The following is a 15,198-nucleotide window of genomic DNA, read 5'->3' as shown; positions in this document are numbered from 1 at the left end:
TAGTGGCAGCAAGATCCAAACCTGGAAGGTGGGTTCCTCCGCCCAGGTCTCAACTGCCATATTCAACTGCTGTGTAGGCAAAGGATACAAAGTTTTGGTGACGCAAGATGAATCTGTTCTCAAGACCTTATATCCAGCATGGTGATGACAGTTAACAATACTGTACCATCTACCTGAAACTTGTTAAGAGGACAGATCTGAAATAGTCTCACCCCCAAACCCCCCCCAAACACAAATGGTAACTACAGAGGTGATGCATATGTTAATTAGTTTAATCGTGGTGCTCATTCTACAATATATACGTATATCAAACATCAAGTTGTATACCTTAAATATATGCAATGTTTATATGTCAATGAGAACTCAAGAAAGCTGTTTAAAAAGAAAGAAAAGGGGCGCCTGGGTGGCTCAGTCAGTGGGTGTCCAACTGTTGATTTCGGCTCAGGTCATGATCTCAGGGTCCTGGGATTGAGCCCTGTGTCTCTCTTCCTCCCGATAAATTCTTTTGCCACAAGATTAAGAATTTTCCAGTAAACACAAATTCTAGATTATTAAAATATCCTATATGATATCTATCAATTTTAAGAAAGTGAGTATGCAGAACAAATGCTTTTGAGTGCAAAAATAGGTGTTTATTTCATCAACTAGTGTTGTAAAATGTAAACGTGTGTGTGTGTTTAATAGTTAATGACTGGTTTTTGATCAGCCCAAAATGACAGAATCTCAATGCATTCTTCAATAAACTTGCACAATATATTTGTATTAAATAGAAGATTTTCTAAGACTCATATGCTTTTTAAGCTCATTTGTATCACACTATATCTTATATCATGAACTGTGTACCTTTTGGGCTAAAACGGGGCAGGTTCCAATATTCGAAATAGGCAATTTCCTACTGTAGTTTAGTAAAGACCACAAACCTAGCAGATTTCTTCAAAATTAATCAGCAGAACACTGACGGATTTCTTTTCATGAGAAAGGAAGCCAACAAAGCTTATATAATTTATATATAACCATTATTTCCTTTGCTCCCCAATTGAATGTAAACTCTTCTAAAGGAGACACTTTGCACAAAGTAAGAGCTCAATGAACATTAGTTGAATCAATTAGCCTTGCTCTTTTGACCCCCACCCTACCATACACGTATCAATCTGACTCACAAATACGAGGGCACCTGGCTCTGAAGTTCGCCCACCCCCGCGTCCCTGGGGAAATAAGAGTCCAAGTTTAATCACTTGAGCAGGATTTCTTTTATTGAAAAGAGTTATCACCTGGTTCCCTTGAAAACAATTCACTGAATTCGTTAGGCTGTCACAGGAATTCATAAAGGTGCATGAGGTGCCGTGAACCTCAAGGGCACAGTGAACTTATTCTGGTGACACAGCTCCTTTTGTAAGAGAAGGTGTAGGTACGGAGTCGAGTTCTCTTGCTCACTGTTGGTTCTCCTTCATGCCAGCCGCCCCTAACCCCAATGAAGCAGAAGGACCCTACCATAAAATGAGCCCTTTTCTGGCTGCTACCCCCATAGCCCTTTGCCTTGAGCTGCTCCTGTCCCTGCAGCAGGAAGTCGGCCCCAGGCCTGGGCTCCCGAACCAGAGACTCTGTTCCTGCAGAAATGCGCATGCCCGGACAGTGCTCTTTCTTTAGTTTTGTTTGGCGTCCAGTTGATTGAGTCGCTTTACAATCATGCTGTTGATTTTCTTAAGATCGTCTATGTCCTTTCCCTCAGCTGTTAGTCTTCTTGACACGTCGTCCATCTTGTTTCCAGTTTGAACTTCAAAACAGAAAACAGACTGTGTTATATTGGTTTCCAGGCTGTTCCATCGGGACTCATTAGTGCCTTGTGTTGGTGCTTAGCTAAGTGCTGAAAGGGCCTCTTGGCAAGTCCCCTGCTCTAATATTCCAGGCAGCCCAGAAGCCCGGTAGAGAAGTTGCTGAAGACTGAAGTTATCTACCAAGCAGATTATTTCTACATTTATTGAAGCAGCCCAGACTACCTTGGGAAGCTCCCCACAGAGTTTGGCTGAGAAACCTCACCATGAGCAACAAGGGACTGAGCACGTCAGAGATGTGATTGTCACATTGTCTTTTTCTGAGACCTCTTCTCAAAAGGTTTTTGGTTCCTCATCGGGGAATGAGGTTTTCTGGGTTTCAACCTCTTTGGACATAGCTCTGCTGGTTGTGGATACCAGCTCATAAATTCCCCTCAGACCACCCTAAGAACAGAGAAAATATTTTCAAAATAGAACTCCTGGCAATAAAGGCAGCTATGGAATGGAACACCCTGAGGGCTGCTGATCAGAGTCAAAATTTCCAGGAAATGCAGCACAAAATCCACATTTAATATTTCAGCTTCTTGATTTCCATTTTAGGCAAGTTTTTTCCAAGGTATCTTTCAGGAACTAATGATGTTGGTAACATGCCATGAGGCTTAGTGGATAAACTAATGCAGGAAGGAAAACTAGACATTAGCGCTTCCCTTTCCAGGCTTGGGGCAAATTGTTGCTCAAAAGCTGCTTTTTCCCCATGTTTGAAAAATCATGCTGGATGTATTATGGCCCAAGACATGAAGGAAAGAACTTAATTGAGATTTGCTGCAGAGCAAGGCAGAAATACCACTTGCTTCTGGGGAAAAATGTGAAACTGAAATAAATTCCTAACACATGAGATCCTTTCCCCTCTTGGGAACCTCCTAGAACATTAGTCAAACAGAGAAGGAAGCAGCAGCCATGTTGGCTTAAGTGTATTCCACGAGACACTGATTCCAAATTAAATTCCAAAAAAGACAGAGTTGCAAGTGTAAAAAAATTACAGAAAAATTATATACTGACTTGCCTCTTGAAAACTCACAGGAAGTAAAAAAACACTTTGAGCATTATCTAACTTAGCAATTCTCAGATGCATTTAGCCATAGAATCCTTTTTTTCTTCAGGCAACACTTAATAACATCCCATGCACCCAGTAGGCTTTGGAATACACTGCTTGGCCACTAGAAACTGCTACCAGACACATCCATAGTAATCTACCCTTGCTGTCTAGTATTCCCTTTTAGGACAGAGATTATGACAAAAACATAAGGCCCTATGGGGTTTTTTAAATTATTATTTTTCTAAGATTTTCATTTTTTTATTTTTATTTATTTCTAAGGTATTTATTATCTCTCTAAGAGAGAGACAGAGATAGCAACAGATAAGGAGAGAGACCACAAGCAGGGAGGAGAGGGAGAAGCAGACACCCTGCTGAGCGGGAAGCCCAAAGCCGGGCTCGATGCCAGGACCCTGAGATCATGCCCTGAGCCGAAGGCTGGTTAACTGACTGAGCCACCCAGACATCCCAAGGCCCCATGGATTAATAAGAAAGTGATCAGCATAAAAGGAGTCTTCTCTCTCTTATGTAAAAAGACCAGAGTTATAAAGAATACAGGTTCTTTCACTTCAGTGAACAGCTACAAATTTGCACTAAATCCTACTGAGAGCAAAAAGATTTCCTTGTTAAAGATGAGCACAGGCCAAGTTCATTTCCAGATGCCTGTGCCATCTCTGGTCTTAGGTTAAGTTTTGTCTGAAAACCACAGGAAGTCCTTACTTTATTACTTCAACGTAGGCAATGGAGGGCAGGGGAGGTCTGGGGCCAGACAGATGAGGGTTTGAACCCAGTTCTGCCTCTGATTAGCGGGGTAAACGTGGAGAGGTAAACTCTGGGCCTTAGTCTTGCATCGATGAAATAGAAATATTAAATACTATCTTAAGAGGTAAAGATTTAAGATAATTTATGTGTCTGGCACAGAGCAACTGCCCAATAAAAAAGATACTCTTAATTCATGCCTTCTTTCCGTTTCTTAATAGGACTTTACCCTCAATATAAAACACCAGCAGCAAATAAGACCTAAGCCATATTTATAATGACTGCGATGAAGCGGCTGCTCTTGGAGGTCGGGCAGCAGGGTCTTGGGCACTTACTGGCTGTGGACCTCAGGCACGGTAATTAATCCGAGCCTCGGCGTCAGCATTGGGAAAACCAGAGCAGTAGGAGATCCTATACCACAGAGTTGTTATGAGGTTGTGGGCAAACAGGCATCAAGTCCTTCCCACAGTGCCTGCGACAGTGAGCGCCCAACAGACGGCATTTGTTATCATTACACTTAATCTTCCTACCTATCATCCCACAGAAGAGAGGAGTTCTTTTGGGTGGCTCTCCTGTCTGTGGGCATACCCAAAATTTCCTAGGAGTTTAACTCAGTCATTGTCCCAGATGCGTGTGGCAGAAGGGTATGGGGAGTATTCACTGTGGTTGGTGTAACATTTCAGAAGAGTAATCCATGGGCTCTTTCCGACCCTGAAGGTTCAGGAACAACCCATATCCCAGTGACGATCAGATACAAGGTCACCATTATTAGAGTTGTCGTTGCAGCTTCTAAGAGATAGAAGGCAATGGGCTGGGCGCTGGGCGAGAGAGAAGCAATCAAACATCCTGCCTCCCCACCCGCCCGCCCCCAGGCTGTATAAGGAACTTTTGCCTGGAAGGAGGGAGTTTGGGGAAGAAAAGGGGTCGGAAGCTCTAAAAGAGTTATGCCCTCTGCCCACCTGTCTCCCCCCATCATCACCACCTGAATGAATTTAAAGGCATTCCAATGACACGGGCTCCACTTCTTATCGAAGATTTTTGAAGGCTACATGGCCTGCAAAGTAGGAGAGGGCAGGAGAAACGATAGTGTGGTGGATCCCAGGTAAAAGGTGTCAGTGATGGCTCCCCCCTCTTGGGCTCCTGCCACTCTTCTCTCCAGGCTGGGAGGGTGAAAAAACTGGTGGGCTCGGCAGGGGGGGGGGCAGCACCCCTGCCCCTTCCCAGGCACTGAGGCCTGGGGGGTGTCTTGACTGAGGCTTTGTGGGGCAGCCCAGGTCACCAGGGGAGAGGTCAGGCCCAGGCCGAGAGCAGGCGGAGCAGCTCACATAGCCCGGGGGAGTGTCAAACAGGAAAGCAGCGGCTTTATCACGTTCCTAACACTGCCACCAGAAGCCCTCAGTGCTTCCAGCTGATTCTTGGGATGTGAGAAAACCCGGAAAGGAGTTTGAAGCCTGAACGTGACTCTCTGGTACAGACCTGAATTAACGGAGCGGTTATGCACCACATCAAGAAAACCTAGGATCAACAAGCATAAGCCGCTTACCATTGGACAGCTAGGGCTTCCAAGTAAGAGGATAAAGTCACAGTATGAGTTTGTGAAGTGTCGGCAGTGTGGGCTGGTGTCTCTGACACACACACGCACACACACACACACACACACCCGCCAAGAGCTGCAGGGCTCAGGCAGGGCATGGGCCTTCCGTCTGTCTTTCAGCGTAGCTGTGAGTGCCAAAAAAGCACGGACTCCTTGCCGGAACAAAGTTAAACAACCAGCCACAAAACAAGAGATTTCAGTAATGAGAACATGTTGGTGGTACTTACCTATTAGAAAGATCACGAAGGAAACCAGTGCCAGGCTGACGATCAGTATAATTATCAGCCCCATAAAAAATAGACTATGACTTCCGTTTCCTGAGTTAGTGCCAACGTCTGGGATTTTCTCCTGGAGGGCTGATACGAAACAAACAAAAACAATGATGATGAAAAGTCCTCAGCCGACAGCTTGTCCGCAGACTAACAGTCCCCCACAACTAGAGGTGTGAGTAAGGGATAGGCCCATTTCCCCTGTGATCCGCCCTGGAGAGTGACTTATGTTTTAGGAATGTCTTTGGGCTGATGCTCTGTGAATTTTTTACCTTTTCAACATTGGTATTCAAAAAACAAGCAGTGTCCTTGGAAAGGTCTTCGAAGACGGTGTTACCACTGAAAGAGCAGGACCTGGGCTTTTCTTTGGGTGGGTGGGGGAGGCTGCTTATGTTAAGGGTTCAGAGGGATGGAGGCTCTATCACCCTTTCCCCCAACGTGACCCCAGAGTAAAACACAGCTGGCTGGGACACCTCTTCTGAGTAGAAGGCTGAATACTCTGGGATGTCTCCCAGGAAACTCCTTGCACCATAGGAGTGATCAGTTAAGCCCACATCCATTTAAACAGAAAAATAGCGCCGATGTAGTTTGGTTTCTTAGAAGCAGTCTTTGGAATGGACCTGCCCTGGAAACAAGGTTATTTTAAATGTGCTGCAGTTGAATTGGGACTGCAACCTTGCTCAGCCAGAGCATGAAGGGTCTGCACGTGGCCATGGTTTTGCAAGGCTTGTGTGCCTGGTGACACCCACACTAAATTCAGTAAGAAATCGAGAAACTTGGGGTGCCTGGGTGGCGCAGTCGTTAAGCATCTGCCTTCGGCTCAGGGCGTGATCCCAGCATTCTGGGATCGAGTCCCACATCAGGCTTCTCCGCTGGGAGCCTGCTTCTTCCTCTCCCACTCCCCCTGCTTGTGTTCCCTCTCTTCCCTCTCTAGCTGGCTGTCTGTCTCTGTCAAATAAATAAATAAAATCTTTAAAAAAATAATAGGGAAACTTGGGGTAACGGAGACTAATGACTTCCTTTCTGTATTCTCTCTTACTTGGCATCAGTCCCACACACTGTGCTGCTTGACTGTAGCTGGGTGGGTGGCTTGTGTCCTGGGCTACATCGCCCTGCAACAACTTTTGCTTCCTAGTCAACTCGATGGCATCAGCTGGCACCCAAACACCTGTTTCTATTGAGACGGACGGCAGCAAGAGCGGGTGCAAACCCGAACGCATTAAAATGAAGGAAAAAGCAAGACCTCAGGAAGGATTTAGAAGGGGAATACTAGATACAAATTTGGGACAGTCTGAGTTTAGAACGGGAATGGAACAAACGGCCAGTGGAAAATGAATGCCTGTGTTTGAAGGGCAGAGTTCAAGCTGGAAAAATGGGGCTCAGAATGATCGGATCGAGCTCGTTTACAATATTTAGGGAACAAAGTACACATTTAGTATTTAGCAGATTTTTGTTTTGCTTTTCCCCCTCCTTTTTAACCCTTTAATTGGGGCCATTTGTAAGTAGAAAATGAAGTTGACTTCTTTGCCTGACGGAATTCTAATGACTTTTTAGAAGCTGGAAGAATGTGTGGAGCATTTTCCAGGAATCCACTATGAAGTCAGAGCTCTCTAGGAAAGTGGGCCCCACCAGTGACCTGGCTGGGGTCCCCGAGGTACACAGCCGCCAAGAGGGAGGAGCAAGCCTCTGGGAAGACCAGCCCTGCAGCCTCCACCCCTTTCCAGGGAGAGGCACTCCCCAGGAACAACTCAGAACTCCTGAAGACAGATTCCAAATCTTGCTTAGGAGCCAAGAAAGCCCCTAAGCCTGTCAAGTATTAAGAGAACAGAAACAAAAACTGCCTAATAATAAATAGCACTTCCAGGGCTGAGCTGTCCCCAGTGCCCACCCTGTCCCCCCGACCACACCCCCAGGTCCAGATTAGCACTTGCTATTTGTAGGTGGCCTGGAAGCCGGGAAGGGCCACAAGCCCGGGAGGGCGTACATACGGAACAGGTGCTGTGATCCGGCAGGACAGAGGTTTAGCTTGTTTAAGTCATTTATGGAGTCCACAATATAAAGTTTTCTGTCTTCAGGCATGCCTCGAGAGCCGGTGTCCTGGGAATGGTTCATCCTTCCTGGAAGAAAACAGTGAGCTGAAGCAGAAGGCTGGGCCCGGGAGCCCCACGGGCCACAGGCACATAAAGACCCCCCACATACGTTGCTTCCAGCCGCAGGTCTAGAAGAGCTGTGCTTGTCCAGAAGGAAATACTGCCTTGTGGGGACAACGTGGTACCTGTTCTTTTGCTTGGCGTGCCAGGAAGCTCACACTCAAGGCTGTGGCCGAATGTGAGCCCTTTGTACCTTGTTTGTCTGAATATCCTCCCTCCTCTTCCTCTGATTTCTCAGTCCTCACTATTTTCCCTGGGCCTGCTTTTTATTTTGTAATTTATTTTAAAATATTTTTTCTTTTATTACATTGTTTATATTCTGGTGAGATGCCTCAAATACTTTGCCCAAGAAAAGTCTGTATAAACATATAGAAAGATAAAACTAAGCTAGTCAACCTGTGGCCCAAAGATTCTGACGGGGGAAGAGAATATTACTGTGAACCATCCTAATTGCGGGAGGCTTTAAAACAAAACTGCAATTTTCTTTTAAAGATTTTATTTATTTTTTGAGAGTAGGGGTTGGGGCAGAGGCAGAAGGAGAGAGTGACTCTCCAGCAGACGCCACACTGAGCACGGAGCGGGACGCAAGGCTTGATCCCACAACCCTGAGATCATGACCTGAGCTGAAACCAAGAGTCAGACACTCAACCAGCTGCACAAAATTGCAATTTTTATATTCTCCCTCAATATGGCATATGAGTCTCTACCTTAAATGTATCTTTTAGCCATCAGATGCTGGCTGGGAGTCCTCAAGAAAAAAATCTTCACAAGCTTAGGAGCCACAGACAGCAACCATACGGCGAGTTAAAGGCTAGACTCTGGGACATCTGAGGTCTCTTCCCCCTGAGTTTCCTTAGATCGAGGTCTCTTATATAATACAGAAGTTTAAAAGTGAGGCTTACATTTAAGGTAATATTTTCTAACGACGGCGCAACTTCAAGCAGCCCTGAAAAGCCTGAATGGATTAAAAAGGTCTATTTTAAGATGTCTGTCCAGCACAACAGAGAACTTGCGGCCTTTTAATTACATGAAATAAAGGGCTCTAGGAAGACAAATTCAAATTACTATCAAAGCCGTCTCTTTCACAGTTCCCTCTTTTCATAAAATGAGTCTAACAGTGATACAGGGCGTTTTGATCTGAAAGGGATTGTAGACACGCTCTAGTCTGGTCCCCATCCTTCCTCCACGTCAGGAAATCCAAGCTGAGCTGGTGAATGGCCGAGATCATACGTTTAGTGAGCTGCAGAGCTGGGAGCAGGCCTCTTGCTTCAGAGTTCACTGCGTCGTCCCTTTCTTCCCCACATCCCTGCCTGACCCTCTTTCAAGCCTCAGCTCAAACCTCACCTCCTCTAAGAATCAACCTGCCTTTCCTTCGCGCTCTTGCTGGATGCGGTACCTTCTTCCACCAGAACGCGTACGCTGTTTTACAGCGTGTGTTGCTCACATCTTTGACTTTCCCAACTGACTGAAAACTCCTGAGGGTTGGCACCAATCCTCTTCTCCAAATGCCCGGTGTCACATGGGTAAGCCAGTGATTTAGGTAAGTGCGAGCAACTCAAATGTTTTATTCAAGAGTTGAAGCTCACTATTTTCAAAAGAATTTGAGGCAGTTAATAAGAAATACACTAATAGAAATGCAACTGAGTGTAAAAATCCTCATGAGAGATCTACCCGGCCTGTGGAAAGCCAATAAACTTTGTGCCTGCTCAGAAGAAGCAACACACTACTTCCTGTAAACATTTTAGAATTTTCCTTTCATAGCAGTTACAGAATGAAGAAAAATAGGAGAAACCAAATTCAGAAGAAAAAAAAAAGATGTGAATATCTGTAGATCTGAAAAAAGAATCAGTCATTTACTAAATGGATTAAACTGCGTTCTAAAATATTAAAAACCAGGAATTTCCCAGCAATACCTGAGAACCATCAGTACTTGTGAAAAAAATATGCTCCTGAAGCCCTAAGAAAAACAGTGAGTTCCAAATGGACTGGGCGCCTGGGAGCCTCAGTCAGTGGAGTGGCTTCCTCTTGATTTCGGCTCCTGATCCGAGGGCTGTGGGATCGAGCCCCACATCCTGCTCCACGCTCAGCAGACAGTCTGCTTGGGATTCTCTCCCTCTCCCTCTGCCCCTCCCACCACACGTGCTCTCTCTCTCCTTCTAAAATTAATAAATAAATCTTTTTAAAAATGTCATGGACTAATATTAAACTTTTCCTCAATCAAAGTTAAAAACTAAACAAGGTGTTTCAGTTACTGAAATTTTAATTAACAAAAACACATAATTCTCTGGGTATTTTAAATTAGCTACTACTGAAGCAACTTAGATATTGATATTACTGAATTCCAAATATACTTCATGAAGCATTCCTAAGGGAATGACACGAAGCGATCGTTTTTAAAAAGCAGCAGCAGCATATAAAATAAAGGAGGTTTAGAGATCAATCAAATCTTATCCTCTCATGGATAAAACCGTAATGACTGAGGAATGGTCACAGATTTTAAAATGTTTTGCATTTTCTCATCTCTTACACTTTACTATCCCAAATACTAATATTTGATAAGGAATAAAGGTTCTATGTGTCACATCAGAAAATCATTCCAGCCATGGCTTCTATTTTAGGCTTGGGGACTGACGCGTGGTTCATTTTTGGATCTCTGACTTAATGTCCTTGATTGAGCCTTAGCTTCCCCTTTAGGAATGGAATTCCTATTGCTCAGATCTCATACTGAAGCTTAACTGACGTTTACCAAGTGGAGGACCAACTAGAAAATCATAGCCACCAAAGCTAACCTAAGAGCAGTGCCGCTAATTAAATCTCCAAATTATTAGCCTTGCTACTGACTGCAGGGGTGACTGAGTGCAACAGCAAATGCAAAAGCACCAAGGCAGCAACTCAGAGTAAGCTATGAAGTGCCCTGAAAGTAAATTTCTTCTTCAGGGTTAAGTCACAGTATAAATAGATGCCATTTTCATGTATTTTTAAATTAACTACAACATGCAAATGGAAAATAAAGGACTAGCAAAGAAAACAGAGTTGGGTGTCTGTGGTTCATGGCCACCAAGGGCTTACCAATGACTCTGTGAGTAAATGGATACAGAATCACATGGCCCTAAAACCAGGACCCATGGCTGTTGGCATCCAGTTATTGCTATCTTTGGCACCTCCATAGAAGGGCAACAATCAGCAGGGCTGGTTACTAAATTCTGCATCACACCAGCTTGGCCCTCCCCCTCCCCCTGGTGTGCAAATGTGCTCATGAAGATTGACCAAAGCAGTATCCTTCTAACGGAGCCCTTTCTGATACCTTGCACTGAAACACGTAAGTAATTTCATTTTCCTCCGGCTTAGATCAACACTCACAGCTGATTCTTTTTATCATTTAAGAACTCTTTCGCGCCCTACAAATATTCTGACAAAATAGTTGTCTATGAAAAATTGCTTTGCTCTTTATTTTTTCCCCATAGGTGCTCAGTATCAAAGCTCAGAAATCACACACCAGTATTGCTTGCCACAAGATCAGAATTGTTAGAATAGGATTTAATTCAAAGCTAATAGGAAGCTTTATTGAGTGAGTCATGGTAATTTCTTCTTTAATTCCATTTCAGGGTCAGTGCCTCTTCACATTCAGGAATTAATTTTTTAAATCAGGTCTAAATCATTTCTAGCAAAAGTTAAAAGCACAGAGCACATGCAACAAAAAACATCCCCAGCCTCAAGAATCATAATTCAGGGTCGGCAGAGTAATAGCATGCAAATTACTTACAAAAATGTGAGCTTTGACTGCTAGGTTGCCAGGAAAAAAAAGAAAGGAAAAAAAAAACTATTCAGAAGCAACTGCAATAAAACTCTACAGTCTGTGGTTCTTTCTTTGCCTTCCCTCAGGGCACAGGTGCTCCTATGAGGCCCAGAAACCCCAGCATGATGTCGGTCTATATTTAGTGTTAATTTAGCCAAGCAACGTAAAATCCCAAATACTTTTTTCAAAATGTCTGAGCTTTTTTGTGAATATATTACTGAAACTATGCTTAAAAAGAAAAAGCCACCGTGCCTTGATTCAACTGGTAACTGATGAGGTTCTTACTGGACCGAAGTTCATGTCCTTCTTTGGCTGATGTGACTGTGTAAGTGGACACATTTGCAGCGCCTCGGCCACGGTGTCCCGTATATAAACATCCAGTAGCGGCCGGAGCTGCCCTTTGCACACGTAGCTTGCACAGGACTCCGGACCAACCAGAGGACGGCGATCAGCAGGGACAGTAAGGCGGTGGTAGTAACTAGGAGGACGGCGCGTTAGGGAGCTCCTTGGGCTTCCAGGAGCTACAACACAGGACTGTGAGAAGGAGATCGTATGGCTCCAGACCCACGGCAGGAGAGGGAAGCACTTGGTCGCATCCACTGCCCTTTCTGCTCGAAGGCTTCCTGTATTCTGGGAGTTTTTAGGCACCCTCCTCTTTCGGGAGTGTCACGCTCTCTTTTGTGTGGTTCGCTCGCACACAAGCCAAGGAGCTTCTGCCCCCTGCTGTACACAACAGCAACTACAGTGAGACCTGCCACCCCGGGAGCCCCATTTGCGGGCTGCAGGGACTAAACTACCCCAGCAGGACGCTGAGGGCTGGTCAACCGACGCGCAGTCCTTTCTCATGCCCCCTCCTTGAAACATTTTGTACGTCAATGAGAAAACGTTTGCTTCCCAGAACTTCTTTTACATTTATATTCAGTATGGACCTGACCCTGCTTTCAGGGGAAAGGAAGGTCACTTTCTTAGGTTCCATGTGCACCAGTGGCCCAATTCGTGGAGGAAGACAATGTAACCAGTGACTGTCTTCTCAGAGGTATATTATACATTAAGAAGCTATGCCAGATTCCTTGAAAAATGAAAATGTTTGTTTGCTGTTAATTAGCCTGTTTTTGAAATAACCTCCCGACTACCTGATCTGTCCTAAACCATCAAACCTTTTAAGAAATAATAGAATAGCCTCATTTTGAGCATTTACTGTTTTTCTCTCTCCTATAACCTTACAACCCTGTTAAGTATCAATCCCTAGGGTTGAGAAAGATGGAGCCTAAACAATTCCTGAAAATCTGAATAAAACCGTATTTTTAAAAAGATTTTGTTTGAGACAGAGGTAGTGAAAGGGAGCACGGGCGGAGAGGGAGAGGGAGAGGGAGAGGCAGGCTCCCCACTGAGCAGCCAGTCCAATCTGGGGCTTGCTCCCAGGACCCTGGGACCATGACCTGAGCCAGAGGCAGACGCTTAACCGACTGAGCCACCCAGGAGCCCCTGAATTTTTAAACCAGTGAAGGGGTTCAGAGTTTTTATGGCTTATGACCAATTGTCTCCAATTCTGGAGAACCACGTAAGAGCAAAGCAAGAGGACATACCTCATTTTATCTATTACATACCTGAAAGCCCACATCCGGAAGAGTTCAGAGTCACAAGAAGAAAATAGGTATTCTCACCTAGGGGCATTTTCAAGTATTTCTTGATTTTTATTTCAAATACTGTACTTTACTCTATCTAGATACAACTCCCAAGAAATTCAATAAATGCCATCCAAGACTTGAATCATGGAATGCTGGTTGCTCCAAGATTAATGCTTGAGCCTCAAAATAAAGAACTTAGTAGGCAGGGAACATTTTAAATTCCTTTTAACCAGCAAGATTAACAAAGAATCAAGGAATCAACGGTCTATCATACACTTCAAAGTTTTACTGCCTTCAAGAAAACTCAAGCATTTGTATACATTTATCTCTTCTTCCTCCTAAAACCCCAGTAAAAAGGCAGAATAGGAATAAAAATTACAAAACCACAAGAAAAAAAATTGGAACAAACAATACTGAACAAGATTTCAACAACTGTATTGACTATGGAAGAGACCGTGGTTGTTAGCCTGCCTTCGCAGGCCTTCAGAGGATGATCACGGATGAGACGACCCGCAGAATCTAGGCCGCCTCAGGAGCTGGAGGCAAGTGAAGGATGGAGCTAAACACGGGCAGGTCATCTCATGAGCATTCGAAAACTGTGTTACAGGAATCCCCAGAAAGAAAAATAAATGAATGAAAAATAAGGTCAGAGACTCAATCCAGCAGCTCAAGTTATGTCATGGGTTTGGGCACAAAGAAAATGGGTGCGTGTGTGTGTTCAGTTGGGTTTTTTTGGCTGGGGGGTATGTGCAGTGCAGGGCAGGGTCAAGAACTTACACTTTCCAAATTGCTAGGGGCCACCAAAGCACAGTATCACACAATTTTAGAACACTCAAGAGCCTCTAACAAAAAAAGAAAAAAAAAAGAAATCAGAAATAAAAATGGTGCCTCACACTTTAATCAGAATAGAACACCTTTGAAATTCTTCATTATCTACCTAAAATTGTATATACTAAGCCATACTACCTTTCAGACATGTAGTACTCTCAAAGTAATTGACCTCCCATGCACCCATTCCCGGAGTTACTGAAGGAAATGTTCCATTATTTAATCTAATAACAAAGACACAGTGTCCAGGAAACACAGATTCCAACCCTAAAGAGAGGAAAACAAACCCCAGGATGATGACGTCTCAGAGAACAGCTGTATACATGGGTAAGAGAGAAATTAGCTTCGACTGAAACAAGTATACTGTTGAGCTTTGACCATGTCAAAAATAGATACTAGGACTGTTTTGGAAGAATTAGTGATGTAAACATAAAACCAAGACAAAATGTTGAGAATGGAAATGGAAGCACAGTAAACTAGTTTGAGAATAAATATAGAAACATGGTCACTATAATGCAATGCCAATTTAATGAAAAAACACTAGGAGAATGAGGAAAAAAAGGCAGAAATCTTCATCTATCAAATAGGAAGCTGTCAGATGTCTAAACATAGTGAGTTAATAAATAAGCAGTATAAGCCTATTACTTAGAAATCTGAAACCAAGGTGCTAGGAAAAATCACAAGACTGAAATACCCCAAGAAATGGAAAAGGATGGAGCCAGGAGCCAATATTTTTCCTTACAATCCTTGCAGTCCCATTAAGTTATGTATATAGATCACTTTAATAAAAATTCATTATTTAAAAGTACGTATACATACAGGAAATTGAAAATTTGGGGGGGGGGGACACTACTTGCAATCTCTTTTCCACGGTTCTTACCTACTTAGGAGTACAAGGAGGTGAGAGCATGCAAACTCAAGTTCTGGGTTCCAAGGTGGTCTTCCTCTGCACAGGATCTAAGGGCCGGGCTGCACACCAGAAGCAGCAAGAGCACCCCCACAGGCCAGCCTGTGTGCAAGGAGGGGCCCATGAGACCTCCCAGAGATGTGGAGAATGCAGAAGAACTCTACTTTGGGAAGTACCTTCACTGATTTTGGTTCTTCTCTACGGTGTACATGCTTCCCGACCCCTCATGCCTCCTACTACTGTCTTCTGTGCTAATATCAAAGAAATCAGTAACTAGAATCCCAATGATAGGCCACATTACTCTACAATAATATTCCCAATGACAATGCTACTTTTTTTCATGTGTCCAAATATACAAAATAAGTTTTGTCTCACTCTCTCCCTACCTAGGTTGGTCATTTT

The 15,198-nt window shown here is 44.0% G+C and overlaps 1 protein-coding gene and 1 long non-coding RNA gene across 6 annotated transcripts; one reads left to right on the top strand and one right to left on the bottom strand.

The window, feature by feature from the left end:
• Positions 1 to 1,226: 1,226 nt before the first annotated feature.
• Positions 1,227 to 15,150, bottom strand: LSMEM1 (leucine rich single-pass membrane protein 1). 5 transcript variants are annotated; one of them, XM_044387673.3, is made up of 5 exons: positions 11,686 to 13,166; positions 11,401 to 11,420; positions 7,476 to 7,604; positions 5,446 to 5,574; positions 1,227 to 1,774 (listed from the first exon to the last, which is right to left on the bottom strand). In XM_044387673.3, the coding sequence occupies exons 3-5, from the start codon at positions 7,597 to 7,599 to the stop codon at positions 1,644 to 1,646; spliced, it is 384 nt and encodes a 127-aa protein (XP_044243608.1). In that variant the 5' UTR covers positions 7,600 to 7,604; positions 11,401 to 11,420; positions 11,686 to 13,166; the 3' UTR covers positions 1,227 to 1,643. The 5 variants fall into 5 exon arrangements, with proteins under 5 accessions (XP_044243608.1, XP_044243619.1, XP_057160213.1 ...); XM_044387684.3 differs by having other exon boundaries at positions 11,401 to 11,417; XM_057304230.1 differs by lacking the exons at positions 11,401 to 11,420; positions 11,686 to 13,166 and adding an exon at positions 14,770 to 15,150.
• Positions 10,862 to 14,695, top strand: LOC130542052 (uncharacterized). Its single transcript, XR_008956333.1, has 2 exons — positions 10,862 to 10,956; positions 13,160 to 14,695. It is a non-coding gene; the product is annotated as an uncharacterized LOC130542052 (long non-coding RNA).
• Positions 15,151 to 15,198: the final 48 nt, after the last annotated feature.

This window comes from Ursus arctos, unplaced genomic scaffold (genome assembly GCF_023065955.2).
Source record: "Ursus arctos isolate Adak ecotype North America unplaced genomic scaffold, UrsArc2.0 scaffold_3, whole genome shotgun sequence".
In the NCBI taxonomy this organism is placed as follows: Eukaryota; Metazoa; Chordata; class Mammalia; order Carnivora; family Ursidae; genus Ursus; species Ursus arctos.
This window is presented reverse-complemented; position numbering and strand designations above follow the sequence as displayed.